The sequence below is a fragment of the Chiloscyllium punctatum genome, chromosome 25 (assembly GCF_047496795.1).
Source record: "Chiloscyllium punctatum isolate Juve2018m chromosome 25, sChiPun1.3, whole genome shotgun sequence".
Lineage (NCBI taxonomy): Eukaryota > Metazoa > Chordata > Chondrichthyes > Orectolobiformes > Hemiscylliidae > Chiloscyllium > Chiloscyllium punctatum.
The window spans coordinates 9,806,613-9,819,308 of NC_092763.1; the positions used below are offsets into that span (position 1 = coordinate 9,806,613).

The 12,696-nt window shown below is 38.3% G+C and overlaps 1 protein-coding gene across 5 annotated transcripts in view; it reads left to right on the top strand.

The window, feature by feature from the left end:
• Nucleotides 1-12,696, top strand: part of diaph2 (diaphanous-related formin 2) — a 780,284-nt gene that overhangs the window by 322,424 nt on the left and 445,164 nt on the right. For all 5 annotated transcript variants that reach the window (XR_011964075.1, XM_072594677.1, XM_072594675.1 and 2 more), the window contains one exon: nucleotides 8,584-8,698. Coding sequence is in view for 4 of the 5 variants with exons in the window: in XM_072594677.1 (XP_072450778.1) it covers nucleotides 8,584-8,698 (115 nt within the window). In the remaining variant the exon portion in view is untranslated. The remainder of the gene's footprint in view (nucleotides 1-8,583; nucleotides 8,699-12,696) is intronic.

Below are 12,696 nucleotides of genomic sequence, written 5' to 3' on the forward strand. Positions count from 1 at the left end.
TGTCGCTACCAATGTTATATGCTGACTTCTGATAGAAAGTGAGAAAAAAATGATTCACTGTTTGTAATGGAACATATGTAGAGGAGGGAAGAACAGTATTTGTGGAGTTGGACTGTCATCGACAATCAATTGCTAATGAATAGCATTGTCTGCCTAGTAAATTCCATATGACTGGTCATGAGCTCTGTGGGTCATTGTGTGGCTGATGAACCCGAACCTAGAGTAGCTTCTCTGACCATGCATTCACCAGGTGTTTCTAGGAGGTGGGAGTGGTCCTTGACCTTGAGATCATTGATATTCCTTTCTTCAGTTCCTTTTCTACTACTACTTGCTGCTGTGTGTTCTCAAAGAATTGTGTCCTTTCATACAGGGGCTCCTCACAAGTTGGTTTCTTATCAAAGAGAATTTTCCTTGTGTTAATATCTATTTTAAATTTCTTGAGCCTTTGATATGCTTCCTTTGTCCTCCGTTTATTCAAGTAAATTTCTTGAGCTGGATAAAAGGGTTTGCTTTGGGCAGTCATATCTAAGCATGGGGTTGATCCAGTGGAGTTGATTTCAGATGTTCATGGCCTCGATGCTTGTGCTATTGTCTGCTTCATGGATGCAGATGTTAATATGCCTGTACTCCTAGCTGATACTGAGAAACTGTATCAACCAGTGTTGATGGCATTTCTCAAGGATTTTGTGGTGGCATCGATATGCAGTCCAGGTTTTAGAGCCATGTAGAAGAGCAGGAAGGATGACTGCCTTATACACGAGGATCTTGGTATCAGAATGGATGTCACTGTCATTGAAGACTCTCATCCTTGGGTGTCGAAGGCAGAGCTTGCATGTTGCAATTTTGAATCTCCATGTCAATATCAGGCTTTGATGAGAGGTAGCTTCTCACAGAAGGGAAATGTACTATATTTCTGTATTGATCTTGATGACAAGATGGACCAGAACTTGACATAGTTTGGTTAGCAAAAAATTTGAATCTTTCTGAGGTTGAGACTGTATCCAATTCTTGGATACCCTTCCATGACAAGATTAAGTGAGACTTAAAGATTCTCTTCCAGTAGAGCAGAAATGGCATTGCGATTTGCATACTGAAGTTCCACAAGTCAAATCAGTGTCATTATCATCTTGGATTTCAACCAGAAGAAACCAGAGTCTACTCAATTGGCAAAGTGGTATGCTAACTTCTGATAGAAAGATAAACAGAAAAGAAATAAGAAGGTTTCAGTGCTTGTAATTGACTATATGCAGAGGAGGGAAGGGCATCATTTGTGGAGCTGGACTAAGATGTATGTGAGGGAGGGAATTTCACTGTAACATGGAGATGTGTGATACCTGCAAGAAAGGAATGAGTGAGCTGCAAAGGTATACTCCCCTGACAAATTGTATGCTGCAGAATTCTAGGCACATTAGACTGAGCTGCTACGTATCATAGCAGTCAACTTAACAAGCCATGATTTGGAGGTGTCAGTGTTGGACTGGGGTGTACAAAGTTAAAAATCACACAACACCAAGTTATTGTCCAACAGATTTGTGTGAAAGCAGTAACTTTCGGAGCACTGCTCCTTCATCAGGTACTCCACAATCACCTGGTGTTGTGTGATTTTTGACTTAACAAGCCACTCTGAACTCCTGGAGCCTCTTGATGCACTGTCTCCAGATTGGAGGGAGCGCACTGTCACCTCTTTGGCTGTCCTCATTCAGGCCTACTTTGATGAATGCATTGTCTCCCTCCTCTAGTCTTAGGGAAATCTCTGCTCACTGCAGTATCTCATGACCTCCAAGAAAGCATGACCCTTTCTCGATCTCCTTTCACTCCTGTGCCTGCTGTAAGCTCAAAATTCCAAATGCTGTACAAACATGAACCAATGATAGGCCATCTGGTCCCTTGAGCCAAACTCTATCATTTTATTTGGTCATATCTGATATCATTGTAACCTCATATCCCCATTAATACTTACATCTGATGATCTTTCACCCCCTTACTTAGCAAGAACCTATCCACCTCTACATTACAATAATCAAGTTCCCTATTTCTACCACCTTTCAGGAAGACAGTTCCAAAGACTCGAGACTGTCTGAGAGAAAACAAAATGCCTCATCTCCATTTCGAATGGACAGTTCTTGATTTTTTAGGAGTGACTCCTAGTCCTTGTTTCTCCCTTAAGAGGAAATATGATGTTCATATCCACCTGTCAAGATCTCTCAGGATCTTATAATTCAATTGTGTTGCCACTTGGCCTTCTAAACTTCTGGCCTGTCCAACATTTCTTCATAAGACAGTCCACCCATTCCACGTATTAGTTTAGTAGACCTTCTCTGAATTGTTTCCCACACATTTACATTCTCCCTTAAATAAGGTAGCCAGTATTACGCTCAGTACTCCCGATGTAGTGTCAGTGTCCTGTATAACTGAAGGACAGCCTTTTCCTTTTCTATTCAATTTCCCTTGCATTAAATTATAACATTCTATTAGCTTTTCTAATTATTTAATATCCTGAATGGTACCTTTCATGATTGATACATTTGGCACCCCAATAGCTGTGCATTTCAGTGTTAGAGTATCTTAATTTTGAAATAATGTGCTTCCTTTTCATTTTTCCTGTCCAACTTAACATTTTTTCGCATTATACACTTGGATTTGCAGATCTGTATGATATTTATATGAATCTTTTGTAGCTCCTTTCATCCTCTTCACGGTAGTATATTCACCAGTTCCCTTCTATCCACACCACATGTTACATCCGCAGAGAACTCCTGATAGATTGATTAAACATGATTTCTCTTTCCAAAATTATGTTGTCTCAGCTTGATTCCTTTGAACGTATCCAAGTGCCCTGCTCTAACTAACTTCATGATTTTTTGAGCATTTTCTCTAGGAAAGACATTAAGCTAGCTTCCCTGTAATTTTCTGCTTTCTGTCTCAATCCCAACAATATATATTAATAATTTTTAGTGATGTCTCACATATAAGTTTTGGCAATGATTTTCCAGTCTAAGTGAATTTTGATATTATTGGGGAGAAAATGGAAAAATTTATTCCTTGGCGAATCTACTACCATTGCAGGCAAAGGATTCCATACCCTTACTACTCTCTGAGTAAAGAAACTACCTCTGACATCTGTCCTATATCTATCATCCCTCAATTTAAAGCTATGTTTCCTTGTGCTCGCCGTTGCCATTCTTGGAAAAAGGCTCTCCCTGTCCACCCTATCTAACCCTCTGATTATCTTATGTGTCTCTATTAAGTCACCTCTCAACCATCTTTGCTCTAACGATAACAGCCTCAAGTCCCTCAGCCTTCCCTCATAAGACCTTCCTCCATATCAGGCAACATCCAAGTAAATCTCCTCTGCACCCTTTCCAAAGCTTTCACATCCTTCTTATAATGCAGTGACCAGAACTGTACATAATACTCGTAAGTGCGGCCACACTAGAATTTTGTACAGCTGTAGCATAACCTCCATGGTTCTGGAACTCAATCCCTCTATTTATAAAAGCTAAAACACTATATGCCTTCTTAACAAACCTGTCAACCTAGGTGGCAACTTTCAAGAATCTGTGTACCTAGACACCGAGATCTCTCTGCTCATCTACACTCCCAAGAATCTTACCATTAGCGCAGTACTTTGCATTTCGGTTACTCCGACCAAAGTGAAACACCTCACATTTGTCCGCATTAAACTCCATTTGCCAGCTCTGCAGCTTATCTATGTCTCTCTGTAGCCTATAACATCCTTTGTCACTATCCACAACTTCACCGACCTTGGTGTCGTCTGCAAATTTACTAACCTAACCTTCTACGCTCTCGTCCAGGTTGTTTATAAAAATGACGAACAGCAGTGGTCCTAATACCGACCCTTGCAGTACACCACTGGTAACTGGACTCCAGAATGAGTGTCTTCTTTTAGCAAGCCAATTACTGATCCAAACTGCTATATCTCCCACAATCCCATTCCTCCGCATTTTGTACAATAGCCTACTGTGGGGAACCTTATCAAACGCCTTGCTGAAACCCATATACACCACATCAACTGGTTTACTCTCATCTACCTGTTTGGTCACCTTCTCAAAGAACTCAATAAAGTTTGTGAGGCATGACCTACCCTTCACAAAACTGTGCTGACTATCCCTAATCAAAATATTCTTTTCTAGATGATTATAAATCCTATCTCTTATAATCTTTTCCAACACTTTACCAACAACTGAAGTAAGGCTCACTAGTCTATAATTACCTGGGTTGTCTCTACTCCCCTTCTTGAACAGGGGAACTACATTTGCTATCCTTCAGTCTTCTGGCACTATTCCTGTAGAATATATTTAACGTGAGAGGAGAAAAATTTTAAAAAATGAGGGACAACAATTTTACACACTAAGTGGTTCAATGGAATGAACTTGCAGAGGAAAAGGTTGATGAGAGCACAGTTACAATGTTTTAAAAGACACTGAGATAAATACATGAATAAGAAGTGTTTGGAGGCATATGGGACTAGTTTAGTTTAGAATTATTGTCGTCATGGACTGGTTGGCTAAAGGGTCTGTTTCTGTTGTTCAGACATGGTGGTGAACCCTTTTGTTAATTAAACCAAATACCCAGAAAGGCTCACCTTGCTGTGTAATCTGTTAAAATAAGAGTGACAAAGAACTCCAAAATTCCATTATTTGAAGAAGATAACTTCAATTTATTTTTTAACTCTAAAAATGAACATTAACAACAACTATTCACAACTCTAAATCCCCCTTTCTCTTAACTGCTTATTATCTGCCTCCAACTCTACAACAAAATACAGTTCCAATAAGATATTTATTAAAATTACATCAAATTAATTTCAATACCAAACAGTGGCTATTGTTACCTGTGTCTTGTCTGTCATTCAGCTGAATATCTCCCTGGGTTGCTGTCTTTCTTTTTACTGAGAAAATGTTTCACATGAAAAGGTACCTTTGATAGAGTTTGGGTCTGTCTTGATGTCAAGTACTTTCTTGATGGCAATTACTCTGTCTGACTTTCAAAGTGTCTGCTTTTTAATGCTCCCAACATCGTATCATCTCATTGGTTTGATATTGGCAAATACAATAAATTCAATCTCGATTGGGTTATCGTATTTTGGGGCATAATTTAAACTGGTTAAATTTGAAATGTTGCCAAAACACCAACCAACTGGGGTATCTATTTCTCAGCCAAATGTTACATATTTTCAATTTTTCAGTCTAATCCAAAACTGTAAGCTAGTTATGATAGATGATTGTCAGCTCTCAGTACAAAACCACATTCACTCTCTTTTAAAGGCACAGCACATGTCTTCAACTTCATAACACTATGCAGTATGACTATGTGACTGTCACTGTCTGTGCTAACATTTACCTTTTGCTTTGTCTACCTTCTTAAACTGTTAAAAGCCACGTGGTGTGGTAAAGCCATGGTGCTATTTGGAAAAATTTCTATGAATCTTGATTCTGTGATACTGCAGGAATGGCAATACTATTCTATTATGGCAATGAATCTGTACTTTTTCATTCATTTTGCAAAAATTGTAGTTTTCACTCTGAGAATGGTGCATGCTTCAGAATGGAAATGACCATTTCAGAGATTCACACAAACTATTTTTTTATATTTTAGTTTTAAGCATAAAGGACTGGAGCTTCAGTTACATAGATTGGAGAAGCTGATGCTGTGCTCTTTCAAGAAGAGTGGTTTCAAAGAAAATTTGATAGGAGTATGCAGTATCATAAGGGATCTAGTGAGAGTAGGTCGGTACAAACGTTTTCATCAATGGAATGATAGAGACCCAGCTGTCATAGTTCAGAACATGATGAACTTTGAGTCACTACTTCAGAAACAATTAAATGTACAGAGGCTGTTAAAATGTCGTCAGCAAACTGTGACCTTGGGAATTTTGAGCTCTGCTTGATCTTGAGTCTCAGCACTTATCTAATTAAGTGTCGACATTTGTAACCCTACATACCTTTGTTTAAGGTTGCATCATTAACGAGGCATCATCTGTATGGAAAATGGTTACATCAAAATTCAAAAGCATGATGAATTATGAAATATGAAACATCACTGACCTGTAAATGTCCCCCTCTTTCCCTGTCTACATGGTGCCTGACCTGTTGAATTTTCTGGTTTCATTTATTTTTAAGTCAAAAGCTAATGTTTTGATTAATGTGAATGAATCCCATCAATGTTCATTCTGTTATGTCAGTTTCCTTTCTCCAAACTAGGCTGAGTGCATCTCAATGCATCAAATGAAAGTACAGGATGTGTGACCAACACTCCTGTATTTTTGGAGGAAACACATTCAAACATATATAATTCATATAACGGAGGACACAACCTATACTTGTAATATAACAACAGAATCAAATAGTTCTGCAGTTAGAGTTCCATATAGAAATCACTGAACCAGCGGTGTGCCATTTAATTAACCAAGGTAATGAAGAACATTGTCTTAAAAGTGGGTTAAGGAGTGCTTTCTACCAGCCTCCTGGTAATTCAAATATAGGAAGCCTCATATTTCACCAAGAATCCTCTGCTCTTGACAATTTCCCTTTACTTGAAATTTCAACTCATCTAAGAAACTACAGACCTGCAATGAAAGAGATTGAGAAAATGATGCATCCTAATTGCTTAGTTTTAATTCTGTGTGTATCTAGTCTTTGTCTGGGTGATAGCATGGATTTATCTTGTGAGTGAGATGCTGTGGTATCAATATATGTGTTAAGAATATGATAATAAATATCCTTTCTAATTTTTTGCTGCTTGAAAATATTTAATTGGCACGATCACGTTGAGGTTACAAAAATACACATTCCTGACATTGAATGTAGTGATCAAAGCCAGTAAGATAAGAACATTTGGTACTTTCCATAATACACAGGACTGTACTTTCATTTGATTTGCAGAAGGAACAATGCTATGAAGAAAATTCTTGTTAAAGCATTGATTTCAAAGCTAATTGGATCATTTTGTGAGGAGGAAGCTTTTATGGGAGTGTGGGGAAAGGACCAATGTAACATGAGGCGAATTGGACTTGCAAAATTTGGTACTGATAGGCTGAATGGTTGCCTGTTGCTTCTATGCTTCTCTGGTGTCTGGACCAAAGGTATCTCTCAAGAACTACTTTGTACGGACATATTTATTTGATTATTGTTTTAACAGCATGTTACGTGCATCTTGGTTGCCTCATTTTTGACATAATAGTGATAATTACACTTGCAAAGAATTTCATTGACTTTGAAATGCTTTGGAATGTCCATGGATTGTGATAAGCATTTTCAGACTTCTCAGTTCCAGTTTTCTGCTCACTCTCCATACCTTTATCTTTATGTGCTTTGTGTCAGATCACCAATAATTACAGCGTCAGAACAGGTTAGTGTGGCTAAATGGCCTATTCCTGTTCTTTTGTTCCTTCAATACCTTTACTTTTTAAAAAAAAATCCATTTTAATTGCAGCAATAACTTCTGTCTTTTGTCATTAATGTAAATATATATTGCGTAGTATATGAACAAACATTACTTTTCTAGAAATATGATATTTGAATCAACAATTGTAATGTGACAGACATTTACTGCATCAGACTTACTTACATAAACTGCTTGGTCGAAAAATGAGTTGAAGTTCAAGGTTACCATGAAACTTCATAAATATTCAGATCCACATTAATGCAAACAACTTCAGATTTCATTTTTGTTCCCTGAAATGGTCAGATTTTATTGGTCATTCAGGGGATTCATTCTGCAGTACCATCCGTTGAAAATGACATCATCTGGCTTATGGTGACATTGTTCTGTTTTCTGATTTCTGCTTTTTCCATATAAAATTACTGGGTTATCCAAAATATTTACAGGTATGTTACATGACCACATACCAAGAATGTGTGTTCATTGAGAAATTAATCTTTTTTAAAAAAATCCTTGGACTATTTAGACTAAATATACTCTACTCAGACCTACTGTGAATTAAATAAATTACAAGGTTTTTTTTAAATTCTGTGCATCTATCCAAATGAAGAAATGGTTCCTTGACCGCAGAATCCTGAGTGAAATTGTACTTTAAACTCAGTCTACTAGAGTATGCTGTGATTTAATGTCTAAGCTATTTTAAAGATGCTGACAGCGCGTTGCTTACAATGAAAAATGCCTCCTTGCACCAGTAATATTTAATGTTATAATATTTTATTGTACTTTGTTAACAATAGCAGCTGTCTCTTCTCAAACAGCTAACAACATTTGAAAAGTTTTTTTTGAGAAGAGGTCAACATCCAATTTTAAATAAATAGCTGACAAAAAGAAATTTTGTTTTTGTGTTAGAAACTCTGTTTTGAATTTACTAATTATTTTATCAATTAAGAAGAATTGGACCCATTTAAGCAACACTGGGAAAAAAGAGGAATTAATGTTTCCTTTCTGTGTAGTCCCAAAGGTTAGCAGACAATCGGCTGAAGTTGAAAAACTAATTTAAGTCTTAATGTTCTGCAATATTTGATTATAATCTGTTCTCAGATGGTGATCCATTGTTACAGTTATGATAAACATGGAAAATTATGAACAATATTAATTAATGTTCTTCCTCAATTCCAGATTGGGCCTCAGGAAATGACAGAGACGTGTTTTTGGATCAAAGCCAAAGAAGAAAAGTTTGAGAGTCCGGATCTATTTGCTAAACTAGTGCTTAGTTTTGCTACGCAAGCAAAAGGTAACCATTTTGATTGCTATAACCCATTCTATCAACATTGTAAACATTTCAGCATATACTTCAAACATTACTTTCCCTGAAGGGAGTTCGGCTTGGTCTTTCAAAATATGTACCTCACAGTCCTGTTCTTTTGAAGGCGATAGATCTAAAAGTTTAAAGTTTTGCTATTTCAAGAACTTAAGAATCCATACCAGATCCAGTAACACGTTCAGGTGATATTGCCATCGGGTTTGTTACAATAAACAAAATAGTTGTTTAAAGTGAAATATTTGATTGAATAAGTAATCCAATGTCTATAATTAAATTTAACTTAAATTTGCAAATTGTTGACATATAGTTTATGGCTCTTGGCTGGAACATTTAATTGTGATGCAATGGAAGCTTTCAGTCAAGTTGAGCCCTTCCTGGTGTGGCGTGAATAATGATGCGAGAGTAGGAGACTACAGTACAGTGAGCATGGAAAAACCAGAATCCCAATGTTAAAAACAAGATTTCTGATTTTCCCTGTGAGCTTTACATGGCACTTCAGAATCTCACCATTGAACAACAACTACCTCATTTTCATGCATTTGCATCTCATTAAAGCTTCAGCTCACCTAATTTTTATGCAAATTTCAATTCTACTCTCCCTAACTGAGAAACAAGTTGGCGCAAATTCTTGGCATGTGAATCAGGGCAGGTATCTGATGGCTGTGGCGTGCTGCCTAATTTTCCAAACCATTGTGCAATTGTTTCTTCATAACAAAATTCTTACATGCTCAGTTGCTACTGTTTTGCTGTGTCCTTCATCCTTGCTGATTAATATCGGCAAACCACGAGCCTCACCATGTCATTAATCACCTGTTCTCAAATTACCTCCACCACCATTTCAGCCTGTCAACTCTTTGGAGCTCAGAGACTTATATGACTTAGGTTATATAGTCATAATTGCTTAGCATGTGTATTTACATAGAATGACTTTTATCACTGTTTGTGCTCATTCACTTTGCACTTACTTGGAGCCTCTGTTTACATCCCATTGTGTTTTCAACACACACTGACTTCAACACAGGTTGACATTATTGCTTTATAAAGCACAGGATCTTCAGTGCCTAGTTATGGGCTGCCTGCCCCATGCCTTGTATTGCTTGTTAGTGCAGAGAGAAAGGTGGGCATCATTGTACAATAATAGGGCCCACCATGTTGTTGTGTGACACTGTTGTTCATCAACATCACACCAGTTGCATATGCCAGCAGTTTACACTGCAAACACACTGTGTGTGCAGAAAGATAATGACCTTGTGTGCACGTCAAAGGAGATAAATCTTCCATAAGGTGAAAGGGGATGTAGTCAGTCAGGGTGCTTATTTGATTTTAGTCTGGAGTTTGTGGATGGTCTGCCACTCCCAGAATCCATGTCCTCACTCTGGTGACTGGACCATGATCAATTCTGCAGGTCAAGTACAAGCAGTCTAGGGATTACAAGAAGGTCAGTTGGGAGTTTTTGAAACATTAATCAAGGGCCAGGCTCAATTTCTCCTGCAGTTGGAGAAAGGGAGAGATTGAATTGATTGAAGTGCTGTTAGTGATAATGCATGAGCAGGAGAGTTGTGGAGCCAAGAGGTTTATTGACCTTTTTTATCCTGCGAGCATCCTGCTTCACATAGATCACTGCAGTGAATTGGCTTGAAATATGTGTCCAGCAAGCTTGGTCTGGTGATGAGGCCTCCTATGGAAATCATCTGGAACAAGGATTATCCTCTCCACAACCTCATCCACTAAGAACTCAAAATTTCTATCCATGATGGAGAGACTAATCTTTCCTTTGCTCTGGGCCATGTGCAGGGTCCAGAGATTCGAGCACCACAGTTTGGCGGCATGGTGGCTCAATGGTTAGCAGTACTGCCCCTCAGCACCAGGGACCTAGGTTTGGCTGTCTGTCTGTGTGGAGTTTGCACGTTCTCCCCGTGTCTGCGTGGATTTACTCAGGGTGCTCCAGTTTCCTCCCACAGTCCAAGTGCAGGTTAGGTAGATTGGCCTTAGGAAAGGGGGCTTTACAGGAATAGGCCAGGGAGTTCAGATGCCGAGACTTCAGTATGGACTCAATAGGCTGAATGGCCTGCTTCCTCACTGTAGGGTCTCTGCAAGGTCTATGATTTCTGGCAAACAGCATCTGTAGTGGTCTCCTGTTTGGTTTGAAATATGGAGGCAGCAGCATGAATGTTGGCATTGGTGGGTGCTTCCACCTGATGTCAATACTACTATTATTGTTTTGGACTGTGATCTGCAAAATGCAAAAGGTTACCAATTTGAATCAGTCAAAGTGTGGAAGGAGATGTTTTCAGTTTTAGAAACAAGTCACTAGAACACACTATGAGCCGTACTTATATTGTTGCTATATTGAAACAATGGGACATAATTCCTGACACACCTATGGGTGTGTGTTCAGGGCTGTCTTGCTCACAGTCCTTTGATGTGCTTTTTAAAACCAGGATCGTTGTGTTTAAAGGCGTGCTCAGCAAGGTAACAACCAATTGATTGTTTCCCTGTCAAATAGTTACAGCCCTGTATGCAGGCAACAGAGCAGAAACATCCGACCTAGGAAGCAGAAAGCATCTAACTCTCTCTCTCCTACCTGCATGGAGAAATAACAGAAAATCTCCCATACTTGTTTTCTCACACTATTTCCCTGCAAACTGCTCTTTCTGCAAATTGCATGTTGAAAGGGAAAAGAGAATAGCGACACCAAAAAGGGCAAATTCTCAACCAGTGAATGGAAACAACCTCTTGTCATTTGCAAACAATGAAAGTGAGTGGAAGCAACCAAAAGGAACAACTATCAACTTCTGTGGTTCTGTAGTCATGCTGTTAAACTATTCAGATATCGAAACGTGCTCAGTCAAATGTGCAGATTTGAGCATTGCATTCTTATTGTCCTGTTCAACTGCAGACTTTGCAAAACTGATACCTCACTGAGCGATTTGACATTCTCATGTATTAATGATGTGGTTTTTAACTCTCTAGAGAGTACCAAAGCACACCAAACAAAGTTAGCTAGGTTTTAGCTCAGTCAAATGTAAATGAAATGGCAATAGCAAGATATGCCTTAATGTTATAAGGAACACTTCTGTAAGGACAGAAAACGATTGCTTGTTGGAGACTTCAGAAAAAAAAAGCTTTTTCTTTGTCTCTTCTTTCTTTCTCTCTCTGTCTGTCTGTCTGTCTCTCTCTCTCTCTTTCTAACCTTATCATTCATTCCCACTGTTTTATCTCGCATTATTTTGCATTCTGTTGAATATTCTAAATTGCACTTGGCTTACACTTTGCACGGCTCGGTAACGATTCTTCAATCTGAATAAAGCGACACACTTTTCCTTAGTGTTCGTTGTAAATCTGAAGATTCCCCTCGAATGCTGTTCTGAAAAGGTCGCCATTTAAAAGTTAACTGTGAAATGTAATGAATGCCATTTGCTTGCCAGTGATTGGAAAGTCTGGGCAATACATTCAATGAAGAACGTAGCTTTAATAGGAAAAGGAAGTCATATCACTGGAATCTGTCTGAAGTACTAGTGTATACCGTGTTTTTGTGGAAAATTCTGACTACAGAATTAACCTGCCCCAAATAATCAGATAAATTAGCTACATTTTTTGAGTGAAATGTTATAGTTTGATAAAATTATCAGGCTCCGTTACTCATTTGAAGAAATAAATAGACATGTCAATCTTCCTGCTGTCTGGTTGCTTGTTATTGTATCTACATACTCGATTCCTGAGTTACTGTCTGTCTTTTGAATGATCAGAAAAGATTTTACTTTGACCATTATACTGTTGGCTTCAGTTCCCCAGTGAACCCTATGGAACCCGCTGTGCAGAACACCAATGAGATTTGAGTATGCCAGAGGTGCCATCAATTTTCAGTACCCAGGGCAAAATAGAGTATAATAAAAAATCTGAGGTCTGCATTATGGCTTCACTTGGTTTTGTAAAACAATGCTCACTTGAGCAATAAAAATACTTTT